Below are 27940 nucleotides of genomic sequence, written 5' to 3' on the forward strand. Positions count from 1 at the left end.
TCATGGCTCATCCACAGAAACGCCAGCCGAGAACGGCTTGCCGCGACCCATGGAATTCTATTTGTCATCCGATTGTGCATCACTAGCGCGGTATGTGAGTAAAGTAGTATATTTGGAGGATAATGATATTGCCCATATCTATGATGGGGAGCTTCATATCCATTGTTCTAAAATTGGTTCCGAGGACTTTTCATTTAGAACAGTTCAAAAATTAGAATTGGAGTTGTCCAAAATCAAAAAAGGCCCTTACGATAATTTTATGCAAAAGGAAATATACGAGCAGTGTGAAACAACAAAAAATGTCATGAGAGGAAGAGTTGACGCCTTTACAAACAGAGTAGTTTTGGGAGGACTAGAAAATTGGTTGACAGAATTGAGAAGAGCAAAACGAATAATAATGATTGCATCCAAGGCCTCCTTCCATTCATGCCTAGCTGCCCGTCCCATCTTTGAGGAGTTAATGGAAGTTCCAGTAAACGTTGAATTGGCCTTGGATTTTGTTGACCGCAATTGTTGCATTTTCAGGAACGATGTTTGCATATTTGTTTCTCGAAGTGGGGAGACAACTGATACAATTAATGCTTTGAACTACTGTATCAAAAAAGAGGCAGTCACAATCGGGGTAGTTAATTGCAGCGGTTCCTCTATCTCAAGATTTACACATTGCGGTGTTCATACAAACACAGGCCCCGAGAAAGGTATTGCAACAACCAAGTCTTATACTTCTCAATACATCGCTTTAGTCATGATTGCCCTATGGATGTCGGAAGATTTGGTGTCTAAAATAGAAAGGAGGAAAGAAATAATTCAAGCCTTAACTATAGTCCCAAGCCAAATAAAAGAAGTTTTGGAGCTTGAACCATTGATTATTGAATTGTGTGACAAGAAACTAAAACAGCATGATACATTTTTGCTTTTAGGAAGAGGTTACCAATTTGCCTCTGCTTTGGAAGGCGCCTCGAAGATGAAAGAAATTTCTTACGTGCATTCTGAAAGTATTCTTACCAACGAGCTAGGACACAGAGTCCTAGCTGTGGCATCTGATAATCCGCCAATTATCGCCTTTGCGACAAAGGATGCTTTTTCGCCCAAAATCGCGTCTTGCATTGACCAAATAATAGAAAGGAAGGGCAATCCGATTATCATTTGTAACAAGGGGCATAAGATATGGGAGCAAGACAAACAAAAAGGAAACGTTGTTACACTCGAGGTACCCCAAACCGTAGATTGTCTCCAAGGGATACTTAACGTTATTCCTTTACAATTAATTTCTTACTGGTTAGCGATCAAGAAAGACATCGGAGTTGATTTGCCAAGGGACTCGGCGATGTCGGCCCCGGATATATAAAAAAGTGTTCTTTAATTCCTTCTAATTTCATTAAAACAAGTACTTATATTTTGGGCAGTATGTAGAATAGATGTTCACACTCTATAGCCAAATAACTTAATTATTGGTCAAGGTAATCTCTTGCAATTGGTGTCACTGCCACATCTTTTAACGTCAACAGTAAATCCGCAAAATCCCGTCGCGTCGCCGCTAAGCAGGCCCAATTTTAGCTCACTGCGGCAGCGGGCTGGCCGTGTGGCGCGAGGGTCAACATGCAAAAAAGGACGATAGATAACCTTAAAGGAAGTATTCATTTCTTCGCTAAATTTTCAGTGCTCCCTTACTTTACCGACAAATTGGATAAAAACATATAAAACACAACAGCAACACGTAGCCATACCAACCAATTCCACAAATCACCAGCCGTTCGTTCCTAAAAATGTTTAGAAGAAGAACAACTGCACCAGAAATGGAACAGGCGGACCCGACAGCAGTGGCAGCTGCAGCAAGTATCGGTAAATTATTAATGAAGAAGGGTAATCAATCTGATAACGAACAAAGGCCGACCTATCGATCCGCTTCGATGACAAACTTAAGAAAACCTTCTGCCCCCAAAAGAATGTCTTCTATTTCTAGTATATCATCGGAATCTAGAAGGAGCGATGGTAAAGGTCGTCCCGGGAAAATAAACAGCCTTACCCAACGGTCATCAATGGGGAAGGGAGATTCATTAAATTCTCCTTTAACGAAGGAACCGCAGCACAAAACTAGGTCTCACAATAGAACTTCGAGTCTCCCTAACCAGAGAGGTCAGCAAAGCAGAAACAGTTCTGGTTTACAACGTCAAAAGTCCAAAACACACCAAAGAATAAGCTATGATGAGGCTCAACGTACGTTCAAGGATTTTGGCGGACCACAGGCCAGAGGAATTTTAACGGGACAACACCGTACTGAAAATCCTAGCGGGTCTATTCCTTTGAGGACTACGCGAAAGTATATTCCTGGGCCCAACGGGCTGGTTGCAATTGAGGTCCCCGTTGAAAAACCAAGCAATGCCAATACTTCTAAATTGCTAAGGCGTTCCAACTCTGCCCACAGTGCCTTGAATGCAAGAAATGGTTCACTTTTAAGAAAAAAAGTATCGCAGGAATCTTTACATTCTCAACCAAAGAAGACTTCGTCTTTAGGGAATACATCAAGTACACAAGCAAAAAAAGGCCAAAAGGCGGTTCAGGAGAGAAATCTTGCCAAGAAACATCCAATAAATTCAAATGTTCCTCTCATTGAAACACAAGTTCGTGAAGAAACAGACCAAGAGTTGAAACTTGATAATTCTAACTCTTCCGAATCCGAAACAGTAGTCAATAGCGAAAATAATCTAGAAAAACCTTCTTCACTAAACATTGAAAAAGATGATCTAAGCAAACTAATACATGAAAACATTGAGTTAGAAAGTTTTATTGAAGAAAAAGGGAAGGAAAAACCTTTAAATTCTGATCAAGAAGATGTTTTCATAAGCGAAAAAACTGTAAAAGGCGATGTACAATGGCCAAAAAATAACCGTCAAGCATCTACTCTTGAGAAAACTTTTAATTACGACAACGAAGAGAAGAGGGAGGGGAATAAACCAGTAGCAGAACATCCTCTTCCGGAGGCCGAAGTGGATGACAAGTCGGTTGAACAACTGAACAACATTTCTTCTAGCGGCAGTTATTCGGCCCAAGGATCAGTTGAAAACTCCAAACCAGAAAATGGCAATAAAAATCTAGAGAATGACACAACATCGTCTCCCACACAAGACCTTGATGAAAAATCCCGCTCAATAGAAGAGAAGGATACCTTGGAAGGGACCGAGAGTTCAAAAAAAGTTGAAAAGCCAGACAATTGTTGTGAGAAAATTTCTGGTGCTAATACTTCTTCCAAAAAAGGGAATGTTGGCGATACTAAGGATGAATTCTTCGATACAGTAGAAGAAAGCGATCAGAAAACGAGCAAGTCGAATTCCTCCAAGAACACCGATCATTCTAATCAAACAGAACCAACGCCTTCTTTGGCTCAGTATTTAAGGACCTCAAATACCTACCTTTCTCGAAAAAACCAATCGAAACAAGCTGAGCAAGAAAAGTTTCACAAGCCTGAAGCTCCTATGGTTCCTGTAACGAAAGTAGTTACACCAATCAAATCTGCTCTTAAAAAATCGTCAGGATCGTCCAACCATGACTCATCCATGTACTCTGATAACTCTCCCGCCAATGGCGCATACCTGTCTCTTACGACTGCTGAAAATACGAGATTAAATGCTCAAATGACGATGTCCGACAGCGTATCACGCAGAGCAAGTTTAAAACGATCTTCTATAAAAAGACCTCAGTCAGTAGGCCAGTTCAGAAGCATCAGATCAAATTCGCCTTCTCCCCCAGAGAAAATAAACAATAAACGCCATTCTGCTATACCCCTAGGAACCCCAGAGAAGGGTAAACCAAAAAGAAATTCGGTTATGGCTTCTCTGTCTAAAAATTCGCAGCAAATTCAAGAGCCCGCAAGTGTATATGAGTCAAATGGCCCAAATAAACCTAAAAACCAAATCAATAAGAATATAAAGAGAGGATCACAGATCGCGCAAAACAATAAACCTTCAACGAAGGACATGAATAGTATTTTGTACCCCAAAGAACCACCTCCTCGCAAATCTAGTTTTGAGAAGACGAGAAGCAATGAATCCCATCTCGGATTTAAAAAGCTTTCTTTGAGAAATGGTAATTTTGAGGAGGCATTGAGTGAAAGCTATAATGGGCAAGCTAGCCAGAATAGCACAAATGTGAATCGAACCGATACAGCACAGGAGTTTTTCAAATATTTGGGTCATTCATCAAGATTTGCGGATTCAGACTCAGAAGATGAGTCCCAATTTTTCAACCAAGGCCCATCAAAATACAACACAGAAACAGAAGGCAATAAAACCAGCGGTAACAAAAATAGTAATGGTGGTAACGGTGCTTTTTCGCTTTTCAAGAGCAAAAGTAAGCAAAAGGAAAATAATGTGGTTTCCCCTGGAGTCTCAAGTCCTAATCATACTACCACCGATCCTGCCATTACAAGTAAAAAGGTGGACAAGAAATTCAGCGGGTTATCTTTAAGAGCTGCCAGTGAAGCTGAACCTGCAAAAAATTCAAACCCTTCGATGACCAATAGGTTACGCTTCTCTAGTAATCCAGAGAACGGCGAAAGCAGGCTCCCACAAGCACAGGAAGTCAGCGTTACAAAAGAAAAGAAGGGTAGTTTCGGCAAAAAACTGAAAAAAATCTTTGGTAGAAAGAAATAGGGACTCTCGGCAGAAATTCTCTCCTTGTACAAGTTATGTATTTTATTCTTTTTCGTGCTCGTTCAACTTCTGAACGATGGCTTCCATGCACTGTAACATATAAAGGATTTTTTAATAATGAATAATCAAGAAATCTCCATTTTATATGCTTTTTTTTTTTTGCCGTTTCCACTGCAATCAATGGCGATATAATCGGATGAACAATAAATATTCGTGTTCCTATTCGTGTTCCTATACGTGTTCCTAGCAGCAAACAATAACAGAAGAGAAGCATTTGATTTTCGTAAAAACTTCAGGTGTGGGTGTTTCTTATTAACGGTTAAACTTTACGAATTGAATCCCCTATGTATAATGGTCCATAATACATCTTAAACCACCAAGCCATCTTCGTAATTTTGAACTGGGAAAATTGGGAAAACTGCAGACATTCATAATCATGACAGGATCTTTAAACAGACACTCACTTTTGAACGGGGTAAAAAAAATGAGAATAATATTATGCGATACAAACGAAGTAGTTACCAATCTCTGGCAGGAATCTATACCCCATGCATATATTCAAAATGATAAGTATCTTTGTATTCATCATGGGCACCTTCAATCTCTTATGGATTCAATGCGTAAAGGTGATGCAATCCATCATGGCCACTCTTACGCAATTGTTTCACCTGGTAACTCGTATGGCTATCTTGGAGGAGGGTTCGATAAAGCTTTGTATAATTATTTCGGGGGAAAGCCCTTTGAAACATGGTTCAGGAATCAGCTTGGAGGAAGATATCACACGGTCGGATCTGCTACAGTGGTTGACCTACAGCGATGTCTTGAAGAGAAAACAATTGAATGTAGAGATGGTATTAGGTATATTATTCATGTTCCGACCGTTGTAGCCCCATCAGCTCCTATATTTAATCCGCAGAATCCCCTCAAGACAGGGTTTGAACCGGTTTTCAACGCCATGTGGAATGCCTTGATGCATTCTCCAAAAGACATTGATGGTCTTATTATTCCTGGATTATGTACTGGGTATGCAGGTGTACCACCCATTATCAGTTGCAAGAGTATGGCCTTTGCGTTAAGACTATATATGGCGGGAGATCACATAAGCAAAGAATTGAAAAATGTGCTGATCATGTATTATTTGCAATATCCGTTTGAACCTTTTTTCCCGGAAAGTTGCAAAATAGAGTGCCAAAAACTAGGAATAGATATCGAAATGCTGAAATCCTTTAATGTAGAAAAAGATGCAATAGAATTGCTCATTCCTAGAAGGATTTTGACCTTGGATTTATAAAGGTATATAATATAAAGTCTATTTTCAATTTTTCAAGAACTTGAACTACGTTTGTAAGTATGTTTCACCAGATATAACGATAAAACAATTCCCACTGCTGCCAGGGCTATATTTGGAATATAGGAAATCAGGAATGCCTTTTTGTAGACATCAAGAATGCGAACAAATATATCCGTTGGAAAATTGGGCCCTCTCAAGTAACTCGAATCATTGATAAGGGAGTAGTACTGCTTTTTGGTGAAGTGATATTCGTCATCACGCTTGGTTTTGAACATATAATTCCATAACATGGACGACAGGCTATTCTCATAGGACACTAAAGTTAAAGAGGCACCAAGAACGTTACCAATGGATCTCCACAAATAGAAAACACCAGTCATGGTTCCTTGCTGTGATTTTTCGACGGTGAATACGATGCTTACTAACGTGGCCACTAATAGACAAGCGTAACCAAAGGACACAAGGACTGATGCAAACACATATATCAATTTCCACCATATTGAGTTAGATCTGAATGTAATAGACTCAAGCATATCATATATGGTGTAGTCAGGATTCAAGTGTGAAAGTAGGAAATAGCCCAATCCCAAACCCAATAGCTGCATTATCATACCACCAAAAATGATTTGATATGCACAGTGTGCTAGGTTAATTTTCGTATTCCGCAATACCCATCCTGTTACCAATGATCCGACTGCAACTGATATAGAGGGGAAAATCAAAAAGAGGCCAGTCTTTGTTACACTAATATTTTGAAGCAATTGTAAATAGATTGGTGACCTAAAGATTTCACCAAATACAACAAATGAAGATATAACCGTTACCGCTGAGCTCAAACAGAATGAGCGAGTCAATAGTTCGAATGGTAAAATTTTCTCAGTCGCGTAATAACGTTCAACCAGGATAAAAACAATAAAGCTACCAATGGTAAACAATGCTAAATACAACTTGTTCAACTGGCTAGAGCACAAAAATAAAACTCCACTAATGGTCGCCACCAGGCTTAATGAGCCAAATATATCTATCCGTGACAGATTCTTTAAGGTATATCTTTCTTTCATAGGAGGAACATGGAATAGCTTAATATTAATGTTTTTGATTGCTAATACCGAGCACAACATTATCACGGGTACTTGGATACCAAAAAGAGCCCTCCATCCAATGGTTTCTATAAATACACCACCCAACGGAGCACCTAGTAATTGACCAAACCCGAAAACAATATTCGCATATCCCTGGTAAACGCCCCTTTCTCTTGCTGTACATATGTCACTAACAGCAATGCTACTAATAGCATTCAATCCTCCTGCACCAATACCACATATGGCTCTTGCTATTGAGAATTCCGTGACGTTTCTGGCAAAACATGTTAATAAGCACCCAAGGCCAAAAAAAAATTGAGCGGTTAATAATGCTGACTTCCGCCCTGTTATATCAGAAAGCTTCCCATATAGTGGTTGGAAAGCCGTATTTGTCAAAAGAAAACTCGTCGCAATCCATTGCTTTTTACTTGATTCAGAGAATTCCTCAGCAACTCTATTCATTATATTTGCGACAATAGTGCTATCCAAGGAACTCAAAAAACTACCCAACCATAGCGAAAACAAAATGGGAAACTTAGGTAAGGCCAAATTATATTCATGAAATTTTTGTTCCAAGGGAGGGGCTTCAGCTTCCTCAGGTGGAGGGAGTAGATTTGAAGTCTCGTCTAGTGTTTGCATTCTTCTTGTTCCCTCAACAACTAGGGCTCTGAGCTTAGTGAAGAACAAAGAGGAGACAAAAAACAAAATAATTCGATAGAAAAAAATCGCTGCTGTATTCTTATATTTTGGGAATGTGGGTTGGCCTAAAGTGGAACCGCATGCTCTTCTCTATCACCGGCCCTTAAGATGACCTACGTTTATTGTCGGACAGATATCATCCAACAAAACGACGCAGTGAAAAAGTGTATCATGCGAATACTGAAGATAAGATAGGCTAAGCCGTGGAATCAGCGATAAAAAAAAGATCGCGTGTATTAACCAATGACAGCCTCACAGAAGCGCTTTGATCATATATAGATATAGGTGCATTTATACACGTATATATATTTACATGTTTTCAGATTAGATTATATGGTAAATACGTGACAGTGTTCTACCGAAAAAGAAAGATGTCTGGCTTTCAATAAAATAAGCAAGATATGTAGAACAGTCTTCCTCCATTTCTTTGTATTGTGAAATATCAATCAGTTTGTAGATGGCTTAGGCTCATTACGTTTTTCGTTTTTTTCTTCTTCCTTCCTGATTTTTTCCGTTTCGTAATCGTTCAAGTACTTATCAAAAGCATCATTCCTTTCTGGGAAAGGGCGCTTACCAAGTAAATCAATCATATCTTCTCTTGTCAAAACTTCTTTTTTCAGTAGTACTTGAGCAATCTTCTCTACATCTTCTGCTTTTTCTTTAAGCAGCTTTGTACATCTGTCATGGCATTCTTGGACGATTCTGTATACTTCGGAATCAATAATGTCACCTGTCTCGTCCGAAAATGGTTTTGTCAAATCGCTATCATCTCTCTTCTGGTAATTGACCCAGCCAATTTTATCACTCATGCCTAATTCTGTGACCATTGCCGTGGCCATGCTAGTAACTTTTTTGAAGTCATCAGATGCGCCACTTGTAACTGATGGGAAATGTAATTCTTCAGAAACTCTTCCACCCAGAGACATGGTCATTCTGTCCTTAAGTTGCTGTTCAGTTAGTAAGAAGATATCACCTGGCAAATACTGTGCATAACCAAGGGCGCCCTGGCCACGTGGAATAATACTGACTTTCAGAAGAGGATCTGCGTATTTTAAGTACCATCCACATACAGCATGACCAGCCTCGTGGTAAGCCACTACTTTCTTCTCTTCGGGAGAGAGTAGCTTGGATTTGCGTTCCACTCCACCGATGACTCTTTCGATAGCTTGTTCAAAATGATTCAATTTTACTGCATCTTCATCACTTCTAGCAGCAATCAAGGCGGCCTCGTTACAAACGTTGGCAATATCAGCACCAGAAAAGCCTGGCGTCAAAGCCGCTAATCTATTTTTCAAATCAAAAATTTCCCCGGCAAGTTTCAAATGATGTAAATGAACAGCAAAAATGGCTTTTCTACCCTCAAGTTCGGGCTTGTCGATATTGATATGCCTGTCAAATCTACCAGGCCTTAATAATGCTTTATCGAGAATATCGGGTCTATTGGTACCAGCTAAAACAACAACGTGGTCAGCTGGAGTGAAACCATCCATTTCTACTAACATTTGATTTAGCGTGTTCTCTCTCTCATCATTGGCACCTGAAAAATTACCCTTTTGTCTTGCTTTTCCTATAGCATCAATTTCGTCAATAAACACAATTGAGGGTGCATTTTCTCTTGCAGTTTTGAACAAATCTCTTACTCTTGCTGCACCAACACCAACAAACATTTCTACAAATTCTGAACCAGAAACAAAATAAAACGGAACACCGGCTTCACCTGCTGTTGCCTTTGCAAGCAAAGTTTTACCGGTACCTGGTGGACCAGATAGAATCGCACCTCTAGGAATTTTAGCTCCCATTTTTTCATAACGAGAAGGTTCTTTCAAGAAGCTAACAAACTCCATAATTTCTTCCTTAGCCTCATCGCATCCGGCAACGTCCTTGAACTTGATCTTAACGTCTGTTTCAGTGTTAAATTTTTTAGCCTTAGAACGACTCAGACCAAATATGCCTCCACGGCTACCGCCCGCTGCTTGTGCCGATCTTCTTGTCAACCAAATAATACCTGCAATCATTAAAACAGTTGGCAAAATTTGGAACATAGCTTTAGCCCAATTGCCTTCTTGAACATATAGTACAGGTATTCTGAAATCCTTATCAATGTCCAGTTCGTCCTGTGCTTTCTGAAGTTTGTGTTCGAAGCTATCAATTGAACCAATTGTGAAATAATAGAAGTTGCGACCGTAATTGTCGGCTTGGTTTTTTCCGTTGTCATTTAACATCACTTTCACCATGGACTTGTTGACAACAATCAACTTCGCAACATAACCTTTTGCCAATAGTTTCTCTCTAAAATCCTGCCACGTTATCTCACTTTGCTCTTCCAAACTGTTGAGGAGATCCAATAAAAACGAAAGGAGGAAAAAAGTTAGTCCTATCTGGAATAAGTTAACATTTTTCGATACAGGATTACTAGGATCATTTAGAGGTGGTTTTGGGGGAGGAGGTGGTGGTGGCGGTGGAATATTTCTGCTATTGTTACCTTCAAAGTAGCCCTGCTCTTTTGTTCTGTTTGACTTGGCTTTTGAAGGACCATTTTCCTCCTCTTTTTCCTTTCTTTCTTCTTGAATTCTGTTAGATTCTTGTTTCAATACAGCATCTTCTAAACGCCTAATACTTTCATCAATTTTGCGTTTCTGTTCTTTCCAGTTAGCCGGTATAGTATTATTTTTAGTTTGTTCGATATATTTTTCTACTTGTTTTCTTATTGCTTCAACCTCTTCGTCTGTGGGAATTTCTTTGTTAAGTTTAGCGTCTTCGTTATTGTCCTCGTTCTTGTTACCGCTCTTATTCTCTTGCAGCCTATTGAGTAGCCGATATTGAGTATGTAAACTCTTGATATGGGTCAAGCCGTAATAGGACCGGAAGCGAACGGGCCTTCTAACTACCTTAGTAGCAATTCTTGACCAAGAAAGTAGCAACATTAGTACTCTTTCTAACTTTAAAGTTGCTTGCCAAGACTCTTGAGTGTGCTATATTGTATTCGTTGGCAGCTCAAAATCTTTCCTTTAAAACTATAGTGGCAAAAGTTAGAGATCGTTTTCACGAGAAAATGATGGGGAAAAATGGACCAAAAGACAAATGTATTCACAATGTGACACCAGATAGCTTGGTGATTAGTATATAGATCTTACAGGACACCGAATAATACCAGAAGGGACTTTCTTATTGAACGAACCGATATGTGCATGCGTTATCCTATAAAGAAATACGTCCGGATGGGATATTCAAACAAGACGCCGGACAAAATAATTCACACATATGGAGGATGTTACGTACATGAGCACAAGACGAACCGTACAAAGAGAAACATACATCATCACTCAGACGATAAGATCATAAATTAGCAGATGACACTTTAGTTTATTCTCTTTGGTAGGTTTTCTACAATCAGAATTATCTAACGGCGAACTTCTGTAGGCAGAGTTTTCGCATCGCCCAATGAGATAATGCACTTTCAAAAGACCACGCTGCACTTGCATCAAATTGGTTTACGAAAGAGCAAAGTCGAGGATTAGCACATTCCGTGTGCCCATACGTTACCATTTTTGACAAAGTTGGCAACATCAAGCGAGACATATCTACAAATATACGTATCAGAATTGTACCCGAAGTATTTCTGGTTATATTCGTTGCTAACCATTTTAACGTATTCAGCCTAGTAGCCTGCAAGAACTATTAATACAAATCGTGAAACAGAAGTTCTTTGAGTTAAAGTACAAAGACAGACAACAGCCCTCGGTGAACCTGTTGGTGTGTGTTTCCTGTATCACAAAACACAAGCGAGCAAAGAAATACGACGTTATAGCTTTTAATAATACGACGAGACAATGTTAGTGGCCGTAATAACTTTCCAACAAAAGTACTTTCCAAACTTTGCTGTTACCTCTGTGATTGTTTAGTACGAAAATTGTATCGCGCTGTCAACAGCAAGGGGCTGCAAGTATTACGTAAGGGTACACTCGAAGTAGGGATATATATTTAAAGTCCCATCGTGACGCTCATAATAGGATACTTTCCCTCCAAATAAAAATTCATTGAAGTTATATCATCGGTATTCATATATTATTGACTTAACAGCCATGTCTCCTATGAAAGTTGCGGTTGTCGGTGCCAGTGGTAAAGTTGGACGTTTATTGATAAACCAATTGAAGGCCAACGATAGTTTCTCAACACCATTAGCGATTGTTAGAACACAGGATCAAGTCAATTATTTCAAGAATGAAGTAGGTGTTGATGCTAGTTTGACAGATATAGAAAACGCGTCCGTTAGTGAGATCACAGACGCTATTAAGGCTTATGATGCCGTGGTCTTTAGCGCCGGTGCGGGTGGTAAAGGAATGGAAAGAATTTTCACGGTTGATCTGGATGGCTGTATCAAAGTTGTTGAAGCATGCGAAAAGGCTGGTATCAAAAGGTTCGTTGTTGTTTCAGCGCTCAAGGCGGAGGATAGAGATTTTTGGTATAACATTAAGGGTTTGCGTGAATACTATATTGCAAAGAGATCTGCTGATCGTGAGGTTAGAAACTCTAATTTGGATTACACTATTTTACAGCCTGGATCGTTGGAACTAAATAAAGGTACCGGTCTTTTGCAACCCCTTGACAAATTAGAAGAGAAGGCTTCTGTTAACTACTCCATTAACAGGGAGGATGTAGCTTCTTTTATTGTGGAAAGCTTGCTACATCCAAATGCAACAGTGAAAAAAACCATTTCGTTGGTAAATGGCAACGAGCCAATGGAAAAATTCATTCAAAGTTTGTAGATCAACCTATTTACGCGTGAAATGCATATGTAGATGAATAGTCAAGAAAAGAAAAAGAAAGTGAGAATATATGAATTTTTTTACCTTGATTTGAAGATAAAAATTTGTTATATTGTTACATTGAGTATACTAAATATATTCGTTGCATTTTTCGAAATTTTGTTGTTCGGTGATAGCCCTTAAAACGTCTTCATCAACAACGTCTTCATAGATCTCTTTCGGGATTTCCGACAGTCCCGTTTTCGGTTTATTCAAATCGTTATCGTGTATAACGGTCTCATACACAATGCTTGTGTCGCTGGGACTATCGTTTTTTGATCTCCTCCATCCTAAAACAGTGGTTGACTGTGTGGATTCTGGTATGTGTAATATATTTGTGTATGCATCTCTCAAGCCTTGTTGATCTACAAGAAGAACCTTCACTCTATCATAAAACAAATCGCTATTAAATCTACTACACGCAGCAGAATGCTGATAGAGCCAATTTGTAGAGCTCAGCTTACTACCTGATGCAATAATATTAGAATTACTCATGTGACCATGTGGCCTGTGTTCAAAGAATTCCACCTGGTTTTTTGCAGGGTTTATGCCATTCTCGGAAGCAGGATACATCATGGTTTCTAAGGCCCTTGCGGATTTATCAATAGGATCACCAGCAAGTTTTCCTTCAATTACATTTCCCTTTGTTCTTAATTCAGAAGCATAATAATCATCGGTTATATGTTTGCCGCCACGAATGATTTTAGCACCAAATTCTTTAAACACGCCTCTAGCGGTGACTAGAGCGATTTGTCTATTTCTATATGAATAAGGTAAAACGCCACGGTCTATCAAGTCGTTCTTTTGAGTTTGATTCAGAATGAACTTATAAAGGTTGGGGTGAGTTTGAAAAAATAAATATGAATCTCTAAAACCCACTATCCTAGCCGGTTCGGTGGCCAGCATAAACTTTCGATTCCCCTTCTCAGTTAATGTGAAGGTGCGCACTAAAAATTCTCTGCCTCCTAATAGATCACCATCTGCAGTTATCTTCGTCTCACCTTCAGGATCATCTGGTAGAACATATTCTTCATTGACCACTTTCAAAGGATTTAAGTTCTCCTCAGCATCATCGATTCCGGGAAATACTGGTTTTTTGAACTTTGAACGGTTTCTAGATCTAGTAACGCCTTTATCCTCTGACAAATCCTCTTCTTCGTCCACGTGCCTCCTTTTGTTTCTTCCGCTTTTATTTATCTGTTCCTCCTCATCACTTATTTCTTCTTCATTCACTCCCTCATTGGCTTCTTCTTCTCTGTAATCATCATCTTCATTCTCATCATTTTCATCAATATCTAAATCCTCAGTATCAATTGCATAATTGGGTCTGTTGCTAGTAGATCTTGACCGCTTCTCATGTTCAACTTCGGAAGCTAGACCTCCCTCTGAATCTGACATTTCTGCTAGATGGTATTTCCTTCTTCAAAAGTAAATGTACTGTATTCAGTAATGCTTAAACTTTATAAAGCTGTTTTCTTGCAATATTTTTGTCTGCTCACAGTAACATGTTTAATAGTTCGAACGGGTTTTTTTTTAAAAGAGCGAAGTAATCAAAGCATTCGGGTAATAATTACAAGTTTATATGGACTGTGGTAAAAACAGTGTAAAACTTTTTTATATCTATTTTTCTAAGGTTACGTAATTGTTTACTTTATATTCTTATCTCACTCGAGGACAACATTCCACCTTTTAATGCAAGCGTCCGCACCAGAACTAACCAAGGTAGATGGTGTTTCCCATAAAAGGTTGTTAACACCGTCCTTGTGAGCATTCAACGCCTTAATGATTTTCATAGGTCTTTTGACGGAGTAAATAAAAATATTGGTGTCTAAAGAACCAGTGGCAACTAAGTCCTCTTCAATTTCCTCTTCGTTTGCTCCCTTTTCAGCAGGTTTCCATGAAATGGCGTTGATTTTACTGGTGTGGAAAGCCCATCTTGAAGTTTTCACTTCTCTTGATTGTAAATCATATAGCAATATCTTGCCCATAACATCTCCAGCAGCGATGTATGTTTCAGATGGCGAAATTGATATGTACGAGGGTTTTGCGCGAAGAGGTGTTTTTAAATCAAAACTGACTTCCAAATCTGATAATTTGAATACCTGAATAGTATTACCTTCTTCCAAACCAACTGCAACGTAATTTTGGCTCAAGCTAACGGCAGAGCCTGGTGAGTTCAGTCTTACACTCTTGATTATATCGCCCGTAAAAGACTGTAATATCAACAAATCATCATCATTTGTTAGTACTGCAGTGAAGCCATCATTGTTCGCACTAGCAACCTTTGGTTGCGATCCAAATTCATGCTTAGTAATACCGTTCACTTTCAAAGTATCATCCCAAGAAATACTGGAGTATTCTTGCGCTTTACTATTATCCAATGATACAATCAAGTTGGAGTGATCTTGGTGCATGGAAGAGCTAGACCATTCCATAATCCTACCATCATATGACCCACTGATTAGTGGGTTGACTGTCAAAGCAGTAATACCCTTGTTATGACCACTAATGGTTTTTAAAACCTCGTCATGTCCAAGTTCATAGAAGTTTAAGGTCCCATCCAGTGAAAGAGAAATAATCCTTCCGTTTCCTGTTGCAACAACACCAACTTGTTGATTTCCCAGTTGTTGCTTGTCTAAGGTCCATTTTTGAACGCATTTTGAAGTCGTGACGTCCCAAACCCTAATGGTAGCGTCTGCTCCTACGGTAGCAAACTTTTGGGAATCAAGCCACGATAGTGCAAATATACCACCTTGAACTGGTTCTTGATCATCCTCTATGTATTTAAGAAACTCACCTGATTTGCCATCAAAGCAAGAAATCTTTCTGTCAGACCCTACCGTAATAACAAATTCACCGCTGTCAGGTGAAAATTCAACATCCCTGACAAATGAGCCTTGTTTGTGGTGTGTTCTGTCACTGGCAGAGAACTTAAATGGAGGTCCTTGATAAAAGACAACAGATCCATCATCTCCAACTGTCATAGATCTCATAGGTCTAGATTGCTTCAAATGACAAGCATTGATGCGTTGTGAGTGACCTGAAACTTCACCTAAGGAATTACCAGAATCCCAGGATATGAAAACACCAAAGTTATCACGACCTTCTCCCACAACGCAGAGTCTTCGCCCTTCAAAATCCCAGGAGATATCGCTGATTGGACCTGCTAAAACTTGGAATTCAGACTTAACATTCACTTCAACAGAATTGCTTTCTTTGTCAAATGTCCATCCCCAAACAATCACTTTTCCAGATTCGTCACCGGAGCATAGGTACTGGGAACCCTTAATTGGAGAGAACTTTACCGTTGTGACTACCGAAGAGCCATGACCAGTAAATTGTACTACTGGAGGTACTTTACTGTCTCCATCGTCCAAACAACGTACAAATGCAGATTTTCCACATGGGTAAGCAATTGCGTTGGTTGTAGGGTCATACGATAAATGCGTAGTAAAGTTACGCTGTGTCGAAGGCTGAGGTGGTATAATTTCCTTCAAAGAGATAGATGACATTATTTTTGTTTACTTTGCTACTTTTGCCCGTTAATATACCTTAAAAACTGTATTTGCGAGTTGCAAAAGGCAGAATAGTGCTGAGTTGCTTCCCCTTATAATTAAATAATGATCATTAATCAAAGATCTGACATATATGCCTTCGGTAGAAAAGGTGGCAGGTTACAGGGTGAAAACATCCGTACATCATATACAATTCATTGTTTCGAAAACAAACGAACGGGACACTAGAGACCAATAAAAACGTTTCAGAACGTCTTGGTAGCGTTCAGTTCTGATTATGAACGGAAAGCAATAGCTAGTATTGATACACCTCCAGTTTCTAGTCATTCACCCCAAGTAAGCATAATATTTAACGTTCTGTGACCTACATACCTCGTAATTAGTGATAATTATCTTTTGAAAATTTTTGGAATAACTGAAAAATTTTGAAAACTTTCGAGCTTTGAAGAAAAAACGATGCCCATCACTAATAGAAGTCCCTTGAAACAGTTTTTGCTAAGAACAGGCCTAAGGATCATAATATAGAAATAAAATGTCGACTGCTAGGCCTAGAATAATCACTTCGAAGGCTCCATTATTGCCTCAACAGACTACCCCGGAGCAGCGTTACTGGCGTCAATACACTTCCGCACAACTGGTTAAAGAACATAATAGCGTTACTCACATATCATTCAATCCTCAACATCCTCATGATTTTGCAGTAACTTCCTCAACCAGAGTTCAAATATTTTCTTCAAGAACTAGGCAAGTGATCAAGACCTTTTCAAGATTTAAAGATGTTGTCTATTCTGCATCCTTTAGGAGTGATGGTAAATTGCTTTGTGCCGGTGATGCTACCGGTTTAGTGTCTGTATACGACAGTTATAATCCCAGGACTATCCTTTTATCTATAAACGCTTCCACACATCCCACACATGTTACGAAATTCCATACGCAAGATAACAAAATTCTGGCTACGGCGAGTGACGATAGAGTGACAAGACTTTGGGATATATCCAACGCATATGAGCCACAATTAGAGCTCACCGGAGCTACTGACTATGTTCGTACCTTATCATTTATCCCAGCAGCCCCACATTTGGTTGCAACAGGCTCATACGACGGTTTGATCAGATTATATGACACAAGATCTAGCGGATCCACGCCAATTTATTCTCTGAATCATGACCAACCTGTTGAAAATGTTATTGCAGTATCTCCAACCCAAATTGTTTCTTGCGGTGGCAATAATTTCAAAGTGTGGGACTTGACCAGTAACAAGAAATTATACGAACGTGGCAATTTCAATAAGGCTGTGACATGCTTGGACTATGTTGAAAATTTTGATTCTCCAATGCAATCGGCGTTGATCGCTTCTTCCTTAGATGGTCATGTCAAAGTCTTTGATCCTTTAGACAATTTCCAAGTCAAATTTGGCTGGAAATTTTCGGGTCCCGTACTAAGTTGTGCTGTCTCCCCTAGTACCGCACAAGGGAATAGGCATTTAGTAGCAGGTTTATCATCAGGACTACTAGCCATTAGAACTAAAAAGAAAGAGAAACGTTCTTCCGATAAAGAAAACGCACCCGCCAGTTTTAATAAGAATGCGAAAAGTAATAACTTCCAGAGAATGATGCGAGGCTCGGAATACCAAGGTGATCAAGAGCATATAATCCACAATGATAAGGTAAGATCTCAACGTCGTATGCGTGCATTCGAAAGGAACATAAATCAGTTTAAATGGAGCGAAGCACTCGACAATGCCTTTGTACCAGGTATGGCCAAAGAGTTGACACTTACTGTTCTTCAAGAACTACGCAAACGTGGCAAAGTTCGTGTAGCGCTATATGGTAGAGATGAATCTACATTAGAGCCGCTACTGAATTGGTGCTTAAAAGGTATTGAAGATGTGAGATCAGCATCTATTGTAGCGGATTGGGTCGCCGTGGTTTTAGAATTATATGGGAATACGTTAGAAAGCTCTCCAGTTCTTCAAGAATTGATGATAGATTTGAAAACTAAAGTTAGACATGAAATTCATAAGTCTAAAGAAGCTCAAAGAATTGAAGGTATGCTTCAACTTTTAACGAGTTAAGGAAATATTAGCATATAGATTTTAATTTGTATCTATTTTATAGATATTCAGGCATACATATATATCTCTTTCTCATTGTAATCGAAAAAAATAATATCTTCTCTTTTTATTGAAAAAAGGAACCTGTATAAATTTCATTTTAGAGTGCTTTGCATTTTGATACGTTTTCGCGTTTAACTACCTTCGAGGGCTTGAAAACAAAACATTGTGAGATGAGATGCTATCAACAGAAAGCTGACTGTGAGTCCCCAGAAGTCCATGTCGCTTGATGCCTTCTTTCAATCCTGTTAGATTCTTAGAGTTACCAATTGACATTAGAAAAGAAGTTTACTTCCATTTAGATGGTAATTTTTGCGGAGCACATCCCTACCCAATAGATATATTATACAAATCTAATGATGTGGAGCTTCCAGGAAAACCAAGTTATAAAAGGTCTAAGAGATCTAAGAAATTATTGAGATACATGTATCCTGTTTTTGCCACGTATTTGAACATTTTCGAATACTCTCCGCAACTCATTGAAAAATGGCTTGAGTATGCATTTTGGTTGCGCTATGATTGCCTGGTTTTGGACTGTTTCAAAGTAAACCATCTTTATGACGGAACGCTTATAGATGCATTAGAATGGACGTACCTTGATAATGAACTTCGACTGGCCTACTTCAATAAGGCCAGTATGTTAGAAGTTTGGTATACTTTTAAAGAGTACAAGAAGTGGGTGATAGACAGTGTTGCTTTTGACGAGCTTGACTTACTTAATGTAAGTAATATTCAATTCAACATTGATAATCTAACTCCACAACTAGTAGACAAATGCTTATCAATTTTAGAACAGAAAGATTTATTCGCAACAATCGGGGAGGTACAATTTGGACAAGATGAAGAAGTAGGAGAAGAGAAAGATGTTGATGTTAGTGGAGCTAATTCTGACGAAAACTCCTCACCTAGCTCCACAATTAAAAACAAGAAAAGGTCAGCATCCAAAAGATCACATTCAGATAATGGCAATGTGGGAGCAACGCACAACCAACTAACAAGTATTTCTGTTATAAGAACAATAAGAAGTATGGAATCCATGAAGAGCCTGCGGAAGATCACTGTGAGAGGAGAGAAATTATATGAGTTGCTAATAAATTTTCATGGGTTCAGAGACAATCCTGGTAAAACGATTAGTTACATAGTGAAACGTAGGATAAATGAAATACGCCTATCACGCATGAATCAAATTTCCAGAACCGGACTAGCTGACTTTACAAGATGGGACAACTTGCAAAAGCTTGTATTAAGTAGAGTAGCTTACATCGACCTGAATAGCATTGTCTTTCCCAAAAATTTTAAATCTCTGACAATGAAACGTGTAAGTAAAATCAAGTGGTGGAACATCGAGGAAAATATACTAAAGGAACTAAAAGTCGATAAGAGAACTTTTAAATCGTTGTACATAAAGGAAGATGATAGTAAATTCACAAAATTTTTTAATTTACGACACACAAGAATAAAAGAGCTTGACAAAAGTGAAATTAATCAAATAACATACCTTCGATGTCAAGCAATAGTTTGGCTATCTTTTCGGACTTTGAACCATATCAAGCTACAAAATGTATCTGAAGTTTTTAACAATATCATCGTACCTAGAGCATTGTTCGATAGTAAACGAGTAGAGATTTATCGATGTGAAAAAATCTCTCAGGTTTTGGTAATATAAAAATGTGGAAAACCGGCGGTATTTTAATTAGAAACAAACTGTCTGATAAACCAATCATGAAATCTTGTATCACTGTCAGCAAGCTCTGGATGAAAAGAAGTCACAAGGATATTATGATTTTGCGTTGCAGCTACAACCACATCCTTTCCATTCACTGGCAATTCATATAAACTTTTAACCGCGATAGGATCAAGAATTCTCTCGATCACGGGTGCGCGAATAAATGTAGCAGGAAAATTATCACAGCCAGGTATGAAATTGGAAAAATCACACTTTTGTGTAAAAGATTGAGCTTGTCTTCCAAATGCGTTTCTTCTCACGTCGACCTTCAACACACCTAAAGTCTTTACTAGGGCACTTTCGTTTTCTAATTGCGCGCTTAAAAAGATGAGACCAGCACAAGTACCCCAAACTACCTTTTCCGGATTATGAACAAATTCGTATAAACAAGGATATAAGCCTGTTCTTTGAGCGATGAGGGACATCGACGTAGATTCTCCTCCGGGAATAATTAAGGCGTCGCACTGGGCTAGATCCTCAGGAGTTTTTACAGTTTTGATTTCTATCTTTATTCCGTAGTCGTTTTCAGCCAAACACCTTTTTAAATGGTTGGTATGCTCCAAAAAGGCACCTTGCAACGCCAAAACCCCAATTACTTTCATCGACTTTCCGGACATTGTACTGTGGGTTTTGTGCATACTTTAAGATATGGTTTTTCTTTCTATTTAACGAAATGAAATAATAAGAAAAAAAAACCTGGTGGCATCAACGTGATTTTTGGAAGAAAGAATAAAACATTCAAAGAGTTCGTGACCAGTTATTGCTGATAAATGCCGTTTACTGACTCAGTTGGAATTTATGGCACTAGTTGGAATAGCTCATCATGACATAATGACTCAGCCGACAAGGGTAAGGGTTGAAAGCCGGGCTTTTTCACTACTTTTCAGGTAGCGCCGCCATTTCTTCATGACTCTGACACACTCTGCCGCACCGTTAGTTACGTCTGTAATTCTGGCTGCGAAGTACCATTTTCGATATAAATAGGAGGACGCTGAGAGCTATGGACGAAGTCTATGGTATTGTTGGAGAAACCTTTAGGAACGACTAGCAAATATACACAGTACTAATATTCAGTTAATTATCACGATGACTGGAGAAGACTTTAAGATCAAGAGTGGTCTCGCCCAAATGTTAAAAGGTGGCGTTATTATGGATGTTGTTACTCCAGAGCAGGCAAAAATAGCTGAAAAATCTGGTGCATGTGCGGTAATGGCATTAGAATCCATCCCAGCAGATATGCGTAAGTCAGGAAAGGTTTGCCGCATGTCAGATCCGAAGATGATTAAGGACATCATGAACTCCGTTTCCATTCCCGTCATGGCTAAGGTAAGGATTGGCCATTTTGTTGAAGCTCAAATTATTGAGGCATTGGAAGTTGACTATATTGACGAAAGTGAAGTCTTGACTCCTGCTGATTGGACTCACCACATTGAAAAGGACAAATTCAAAGTTCCATTTGTTTGTGGCGCTAAAGACTTAGGTGAAGCTTTGAGAAGAATTAATGAAGGCGCCGCTATGATTCGTACCAAGGGTGAAGCTGGAACGGGCGATGTCTCTGAAGCCGTCAAGCATATAAGGAGAATTACAGAGGAGATAAAGGCGTGCCAACAATTGAAGAGCGAAGATGACATTGCAAAAGTTGCTGAGGAAATGAGGGTACCAGTTTCTTTGCTGAAAGATGTTTTAGAAAAAGGTAAGTTGCCAGTAGTAAATTTTGCTGCAGGTGGTGTAGCAACGCCAGCCGATGCCGCATTGTTAATGCAGTTGGGTTGTGATGGTGTGTTTGTTGGCTCAGGAATTTTTAAATCATCTAATCCTGTAAGGTTGGCCACTGCAGTAGTAGAGGCTACCACTCACTTTGACAATCCCAGCAAATTGTTGGAAGTATCTAGTGACTTAGGAGAGTTAATGGGTGGTGTATCAATCGAATCTATTAGTCATGCTTCCAATGGAGTAAGACTTTCCGAAATTGGGTGGTGATTTCTTTGAACAGGTATTTTGAGCATTATAACACTTTTTCCCCCCTCAACTTTGTATTACTCGGTACACATTGTAAAATGATCTAATTATTAGATAAGCTTATGTATGCTGGATATTATTTACTAGAATACTTGATTGGGGTTCCCTTTTAGTTTGTTAGACAATCCCTCATACGAAAGATCTCCTAACTTTTCCAATTGATCATTTACATAGTTTTTATAAGAAAACTCGTCATTATTCAACAGTACCTCAGGGTCAAATATGATACCCTTTCCATGCAACCTCCATTTGTTAGTCCACTCGATAGCCGTTGATTTTTCATTTTGGCTTTTATTCACTTGAAGCCTTCTTAAAACATCATATATATCATTTGTGGGAGAATTGGTGCTTCCAGGGTAAAGCTCTGTTCTTCCATCGTTCAAATTTTGCAAGTTCATTAGGTATAAAAGGTAATCCGCTTGAAATATTGGATCTACAAGGTTATTTTTAACACTACCACACAACGCCAGTCCTAGCATTCTATTATGATCTGAAACGCGACCGGGAACACCGATTCCTGGAGTATCTATCAAGTATATTTCATTTCTTGATTCCGTATTCCGTGAAGTTACTCTAATAACCTCGCTTGTGGCTCTAGTAACACCAGCTTCTGCACCAGTTTTGGCTACTTTCTTAAATTTTCTTCCCATATTCACTTGATTGTGAAAAATTGTCCTCAAGCTATTTATTAAAGTAGATTTTCCAACATTTGGCATGCCAGTAATCAATGCTCGGTATCCCATAGGTAGATATCCGCCATTTGTTTCTAGTTCGTAATTTTGCCATTCTAGTATTTTTAGTAGATTCCTGACGTCAGTTTTGTTTCGGCAATCCAGTAAAATAAACTTTTCTCCCAGCTCTTCATGCCAATTCTTTAACTTTCCTATATATGGCTTATTGCCGGGCATAAGATCCTTTCTAGTGTATACCACTAATTTCATCACATCGTGTTCCTTTCTTGCTATTCGATCGAAAACCACATTCCTTGTAGATAACGGGGCACGTATATCACGTAGTTCTATTATCATATTCATTTGAGGAAGCAACTTTTCAAATGTTTTAAGAGCTTTGACTTGGTGTCCCTTGAAATCAGTGAGAGGCATACTGTACTTTGGAAATTCATATCTTGGTGTGAAGGATGAAACGTTGGAAATTATTTTCCTAGTTCCTCTCACATTTATGTGCATTTCTGTATTTGATTTGGCTTTTTTGCATTCAGGTCTGAGTAATGAGCATTATCATTCGTTCTTTCTTCTCCTAATAACTAAACCAAATTGTTTCGAAAAGACAAAAATTGTGTACTTTTGACATGATGGTCCGTGTTCTTTGATCTGCGGCAAAATGAACCTACCATGTGGCAGAATTAAATATTTGATTCAAATATAAATAAGGCGAACGACGAGAGATTAAGATATTATATACAGGTAATACTATTGATTGTTTGTTCCACGGACTAGGAATTCTTCCAATGTGGAATTCTCCATTCCAGCGGTTTTTAATAACGCTTTAATGGAGTTGCATAACTCCGGAGTTACGTTAACATTTAAACGTCTGATCCATAGCAAATGACCATTATTTACGATTTTCGATATAACGTGACTATCACCGCTTTGATTGATAACATTTATAAATTCATTCCAGGGCCTTTTGTCCTGACCTTCCCCTTCCGTTGGTGTGATAGCTTCCCAGACTTGAAGTAGCTTATTCCAGTCTTTGATTTTGGCCAAGTTTTGCAATATTGAGACAATCATGCCTGAAGTCAACTTATCTCCAAATGTTTGGAAAATGTGGTCTATTGTCTCGTAGAGTGATCTCAATTTTACCCGTTCATCCGCGACCATGGAATTTAAAAGAAGGGATATTACCACTTCATCGTAAACAACTGAGCCATCGTCCTCTGTTTGTAGACCTTTAAATAGGTTCAAAGCTCTGATAATCACCCTATTTTGCTTTACTAGGTTAAAGTATGAATGACTAGAATGCTGCGTTTTCAAAACCATTTCTAAAAGAGCGATTAGATCTTCCCTTATTAACTCTTGCCCCAACGATTTTTTTAAAAGTAGATAATCCTTGAGGAAAACACGATCTGAATAAAATTGTGGGTCTGCTTTGTTTAGAAGTATCGCATATTCTAGTCGTAGTGGCCAATATGCAGCCGATTGATTTATGGTTAAAAAAGTTGAATGTTCGTCAAATAAGGACTTCCATTGAACAACATCTACTTTCCTCTCTTGTCCTACCAAATCCTTTAAAGTATTTTTAACATGCTCCAAAGTACGTATATTGTGAGTTTCAGTACCACTACTACTCTGAATTATCTTATTGGCTCCTTTGAAGTCTTCCTTTTGTAGAAAGTATCTTAAATTACTTAGCCCGTTTGGGTTGATAGTTGAATACCTTCTCCTTTGCTGGGCCAGTCTTCTTAGGCCTAAAAGAATATTATTGTTGCTTGAAATTTCATTTACCCCTGAAATAGTAGGGACATTACCTGAATCTATATTTTGGAACTTAGATTTCTCATTTTCAGGTGCATACAGCTCTTCTAAATTCAATTCATTACGCCTTCTCTGTGTCAAAATATTTACAAAAATACCATCGACACGACAATCAATCATATACCAAGCCTCACTATTTAAGTCTTTTGCAGAGCATTCAGAGCTTCTACCTAATAGTTTACTAAGGTTGGATTTTCTTGCTAATCTTCTTTTTCTTCTACTTTCTTGTCGCTCATTAAAGTTTCCTTCAACGTATGCACTACTACAGAATTCGTGCTTCAAAAACTTGTTCAACTCTAAGAAACTTTTATGACAATGTTTGGTAGATCTTGCTGTACATATGACCATGAAGTCACCCAACTTATTAACGGCTGAAACAGAGTTTGGGCTTTTCTTCCGTAAATCGAAAACCAGGAAGTCATCCAGACCAAGTTTACCAGTTAGGAGGTCTGCTATTTTTCTTAATGAGTTTGGAGAGGTTTTAGGTATCTCCAATTCTTTGTTCATCGTGTGGTGGTTATTTTTCTTACCTTCCATTAGTTCCTTTTCATTGTCAACAATCCTGAGGTACCAAGGTGTTTCCAGAGGGGTAAAAGTAGACTTTTTGGATACACGACTTTGTTCATGACTGTCATTTTTGCCCTTTGTCGAGTAATAAACTGCTGTGATGTGACTATGAAGAAAATAAGGGCCCTTTTTGAATAATATGGTAAAAGGAATATTGGCCACGCCTATCCTCTTGCCATGGAAAGGTAGTAGACAGAATTTATTCATGTCAACAAACCTCAATTTTTGAATAAGCAGGCTATTACACTTAATCTTCACTTGGTGTCGATCTTTCTTAGTAGCTTAACTTGCTTTTTTTTTTTTTGGCTGAATGGTCCTCATTGTTTCTCTTTATCGGGATGAAAAGCATAATTATCAGAAGATTGCAAGTATATTAGAAGAGAGGTTAGAAAAAGATGTCAAGAAATACTAGTAAAAACAAATACCATTACTGTGTACTAGAGTACTATTTAAGAAAGACGGATTATTTCTAAAGTTACGATAGTTCGGATGATTGTGACCCCATTTCTAATAAAACCAATATTATCAGGTATATAGAAATGCTGCAGGATCTTTTCAAGCATATATGATACCACCAAAAAAGTGTAAAATCCCATATAATATAACGTTCTTCTATTTGTTTCGTACAGTTCGCTGATTGGTATTATTACATCAGGAATATTGTATGTTCGCTTCGTTAAAGTTTGATCGCTGTTTCCTATATGCGGCGTCTAATATATAGATGATGAGAATTTGACAAATAATGAGAATTGTTAGGATCCAATTATACTTAACAGCTATAATAATAGTACACAAAATATACTAAAAGTTCTCCTCGAGGATATAGGAACCCTCAAATGGAATCCATATTTCTACATAATAGTATTACGATTATTCTTCACTCTGTTTTACATGTTTCATTATCCTATTACATTATCAATCCTTGCATTTCAGCATCCTCTAACTTCGATGACAGCTTCTCATACCTTATGCCATCATCTAACACCGTATATCATAATATACTGGTAGTGTGACTACTAGTTGATAGACGATAGTTGATTTTTGATTTTTATTCCAACAGTCCTGATGATAAGTTACTGTCAAAGACATAATTATTATCAAAATATATGGTATTAGATGGACTGGTAAAAGTACAAAACTTCAGAAATTTGTCCGTGATAGTTTAATGGTCAGAATGGGCGCTTGTCGCGTGCCAGATCGGGGTTCAATTCCCCGTCGCGGAGATTTTTTTATCAGACCAGGTGGGTGTTGTTTGATCATCACAAAGTAGAATTCAGTGTCATTTTTAAAAACGTTACTTAATTTTACGATAATATGCTGCCAGAACAAGTTTAACAATACGCTTTTGGCAATTTGTTCTTGCTGCACTTGGAATTAAATAAGAGTCTTAGTAAACAGAATGTTGCTTTAGTTGTTCGTCAACAAAAACAAAGATAAAGGATGGAGGTAATCAAATAGCCCACATTAAGAAAAGTATACAACTGGGAATTTACTTTATAAAAATTACCGTTGCTACATTTTTTTATATTATTTATTGAATAGCTTGATATTTCAATTCTTCTTTGCAAAGTAATTGATAAGCATTCCATTTTTTACCAGGAGCCAAGGAAATAAAATCATGAACATGACCAGGTTCAATACATATCATTTGTTGGTAACCAGTTTTTGGTTCGAAATCGGCCATCCCTTGAGACTTCTCAATCCATGGATTCCAAACAACAGTGTCGGGCAAGTTGTATCTTTTTAGAGTGTGAATTTGAACGCCCTTGTCAACTATTTGAATGGCCCGTTCGGCGCTGACATTCTGATAAATTACATCGGTTTCTTGATTGAAGGTAACGACTGGGTGCTTGTCGACGTAGGATTCCTTCAACAGTTGGTCATAAAGTTTCATGCCAGCTAAATTAGAGACCATTGTTCCTTCAATATCTTCGATACGGAAGTATGTATGGAACAACCAGTTGAACTTTAATTCCTTGGAACTAGATGTGTTTTCTACTTCTATGGCAGTTTTCAAATAATCGGAGCCTAATTCAACAGTCAAAATCAAAAGATAATCCATTGGCCACAATTTGGTCAATTCTGGGTTAGCAATTTCTGGTTTCAAGCCAAATTGTACGGTCGGTGGGTTTTCCTTAGTTTGACCCAAAAACTCCCAAGTAGAATTTCTTGCAAGACCATGTTGAGGTAATTTACTCAAATGTTCATCGGTGCTATTTTTCCCGAATACAGGAAAGACCAAAGGTATACCACCTCTCACAGGTTTGCTACCATCCAATTTAGCAGCAGTAGACAACCACAACTGTTCTTCAGATTTCAATTTCCAAGAATAAACTGTAGCACCGTACTTTAGAATATGAACGCTGGTGGTCTCATCAGCTGGATGAGTCAAAACAACTTCTTTATCAGTTTCTTTGATAGGCATGGCTTTGTGTTTTAATCTTTCTTGGTTCAAGTTTTACCAAAGGCTTATAATGAACCTCAGAATCACCTCTTTATTCATTTCTAGGGACCTACTAAGTTTTCTTTCGGCGTGAAAAATAAAAGGCGCATTGGTGACCCCATTTGCGATACCTTTTTATGGAAAGACAGCTTGAAGAAAGACCTTGTTATCATTGACTGCGTCTAGCGAACGAGGACATCTACACACTATTTCTTCTGCTGCAATGATTGATGCCGTTTAGATGAATGGTCGGGACGTAACTTATGTTTTAAGAAGAAGGCACTTTTCCTGGTGCAATAGATGAATCTCGGTTTCAAGTTAACTATATAAATATGGGGTTGGCATTATATGTCATGCTTTATTATAATTAGGCATATAAAACTACATGGTTATGAAAGGCGCTGGCAGTAAAAGGGTTGTTTGTCAATGGCAAGAATTAATCATTCTCGCATTGAAATATATGTAGATCGAGGTGAACTGTTAGATGGTCCATCAGACATTTATTATTTTGACTTATGTATTTCCCTCTCAATTTT

General features: G+C 38.3%; 15 protein-coding genes and 1 non-coding gene across 16 annotated transcripts, besides 1 other annotated feature; 8 read left to right on the forward strand and 8 right to left on the reverse strand.

The window, feature by feature from the left end:
- Nucleotides 1-49: 49 nt before the first annotated feature.
- Nucleotides 50-1348, forward strand: YMR085W (uncharacterized protein; the record flags this gene model as incomplete). Its single annotated transcript, NM_001182584.1, has 1 exon — nt 50-1348. One exon carries the CDS (start codon nt 50-52, stop codon nt 1346-1348), a length of 1299 nt encoding a protein of 432 aa, NP_013802.1.
- A 418-nt stretch (nt 1349-1766) lies between these two features.
- Nucleotides 1767-4649, forward strand: SEG1 (Seg1p; the record flags this gene model as incomplete). The annotated part of the gene is made up of 1 exon (NM_001182586.1): nt 1767-4649. One exon carries the CDS (start codon nt 1767-1769, stop codon nt 4647-4649), a length of 2883 nt encoding a protein of 960 aa, NP_013803.1.
- Nucleotides 4650-5085: 436 nt separating this feature from the next.
- Nucleotides 5086-5940, forward strand: PDL32 (putative ADP-ribose 1''-phosphate phosphatase; the record flags this gene model as incomplete). The annotated part of the gene is made up of 1 exon (NM_001182587.1): nt 5086-5940. One exon carries the CDS (start codon nt 5086-5088, stop codon nt 5938-5940), a length of 855 nt encoding a protein of 284 aa, NP_013805.1.
- Nucleotides 5941-5972: 32 nt separating this feature from the next.
- Nucleotides 5973-7661, reverse strand: VBA1 (Vba1p; the record flags this gene model as incomplete). Its single annotated transcript, NM_001182588.1, has 1 exon — nt 5973-7661. The coding sequence occupies one exon, from the start codon at nt 7659-7661 to the stop codon at nt 5973-5975; it is 1689 nt and encodes a 562-aa protein (NP_013806.1).
- A 506-nt stretch (nt 7662-8167) lies between these two features.
- On the reverse strand, nt 8168-10645 carry YTA12 (m-AAA protease subunit YTA12; the record flags this gene model as incomplete). Its single annotated transcript, NM_001182589.1, has 1 exon — nt 8168-10645. One exon carries the CDS (start codon nt 10643-10645, stop codon nt 8168-8170), a length of 2478 nt encoding a protein of 825 aa, NP_013807.1.
- A 1158-nt stretch (nt 10646-11803) lies between these two features.
- Nucleotides 11804-12487, forward strand: YMR090W (uncharacterized protein; the record flags this gene model as incomplete). The annotated part of the gene is made up of 1 exon (NM_001182590.1): nt 11804-12487. One exon carries the CDS (start codon nt 11804-11806, stop codon nt 12485-12487), a length of 684 nt encoding a protein of 227 aa, NP_013808.1.
- A 129-nt stretch (nt 12488-12616) lies between these two features.
- On the reverse strand, nt 12617-13924 carry NPL6 (Npl6p; the record flags this gene model as incomplete). Its single annotated transcript, NM_001182591.1, has 1 exon — nt 12617-13924. One exon carries the CDS (start codon nt 13922-13924, stop codon nt 12617-12619), a length of 1308 nt encoding a protein of 435 aa, NP_013809.1.
- A 266-nt stretch (nt 13925-14190) lies between these two features.
- Nucleotides 14191-16038, reverse strand: AIP1 (Aip1p; the record flags this gene model as incomplete). Its single annotated transcript, NM_001182592.1, has 1 exon — nt 14191-16038. The coding sequence occupies one exon, from the start codon at nt 16036-16038 to the stop codon at nt 14191-14193; it is 1848 nt and encodes a 615-aa protein (NP_013810.1).
- A 535-nt stretch (nt 16039-16573) lies between these two features.
- UTP15 (snoRNA-binding rRNA-processing protein UTP15) lies at nt 16574-18115 on the forward strand (the record flags this gene model as incomplete). Its single annotated transcript, NM_001182593.1, has 1 exon — nt 16574-18115. One exon carries the CDS (start codon nt 16574-16576, stop codon nt 18113-18115), a length of 1542 nt encoding a protein of 513 aa, NP_013811.1.
- A 268-nt stretch (nt 18116-18383) lies between these two features.
- On the forward strand, nt 18384-19820 carry CTF13 (Ctf13p; the record flags this gene model as incomplete). Its single annotated transcript, NM_001182594.1, has 1 exon — nt 18384-19820. The coding sequence occupies one exon, from the start codon at nt 18384-18386 to the stop codon at nt 19818-19820; it is 1437 nt and encodes a 478-aa protein (NP_013812.1).
- A 23-nt stretch (nt 19821-19843) lies between these two features.
- SNO1 (putative pyridoxal 5'-phosphate synthase) lies at nt 19844-20518 on the reverse strand (the record flags this gene model as incomplete). Its single annotated transcript, NM_001182595.1, has 1 exon — nt 19844-20518. The coding sequence occupies one exon, from the start codon at nt 20516-20518 to the stop codon at nt 19844-19846; it is 675 nt and encodes a 224-aa protein (NP_013813.1).
- Nucleotides 20519-20966: 448 nt separating this feature from the next.
- On the forward strand, nt 20967-21860 carry SNZ1 (pyridoxine biosynthesis protein SNZ1; the record flags this gene model as incomplete). The annotated part of the gene is made up of 1 exon (NM_001182596.1): nt 20967-21860. The coding sequence occupies one exon, from the start codon at nt 20967-20969 to the stop codon at nt 21858-21860; it is 894 nt and encodes a 297-aa protein (NP_013814.1).
- Nucleotides 21861-21982: 122 nt separating this feature from the next.
- MTG1 (putative GTPase MTG1) lies at nt 21983-23086 on the reverse strand (the record flags this gene model as incomplete). The annotated part of the gene is made up of 1 exon (NM_001182597.1): nt 21983-23086. The coding sequence occupies one exon, from the start codon at nt 23084-23086 to the stop codon at nt 21983-21985; it is 1104 nt and encodes a 367-aa protein (NP_013815.1).
- A 243-nt stretch (nt 23087-23329) lies between these two features.
- ATP25 (Atp25p) lies at nt 23330-25168 on the reverse strand (the record flags this gene model as incomplete). Its single annotated transcript, NM_001182598.1, has 1 exon — nt 23330-25168. The coding sequence occupies one exon, from the start codon at nt 25166-25168 to the stop codon at nt 23330-23332; it is 1839 nt and encodes a 612-aa protein (NP_013816.1).
- A 518-nt stretch (nt 25169-25686) lies between these two features.
- Nucleotides 25687-26020: a long terminal repeat (Ty1 LTR).
- Nucleotides 26021-26112: 92 nt separating this feature from the next.
- Nucleotides 26113-26184, forward strand: YNCM0024W. The gene has a single exon. It is a non-coding gene; the product is annotated as a tRNA-Asp (tRNA).
- A 308-nt stretch (nt 26185-26492) lies between these two features.
- Nucleotides 26493-27386, reverse strand: YMR099C (glucose-6-phosphate 1-epimerase; the record flags this gene model as incomplete). Its single annotated transcript, NM_001182599.1, has 1 exon — nt 26493-27386. One exon carries the CDS (start codon nt 27384-27386, stop codon nt 26493-26495), a length of 894 nt encoding a protein of 297 aa, NP_013817.1.
- Nucleotides 27387-27940: the final 554 nt, after the last annotated feature.

This window comes from Saccharomyces cerevisiae, chromosome XIII (assembly GCF_000146045.2).
Source record: "Saccharomyces cerevisiae S288C chromosome XIII, complete sequence".
Classification (NCBI taxonomy): domain Eukaryota; kingdom Fungi; phylum Ascomycota; class Saccharomycetes; order Saccharomycetales; family Saccharomycetaceae; genus Saccharomyces; species Saccharomyces cerevisiae.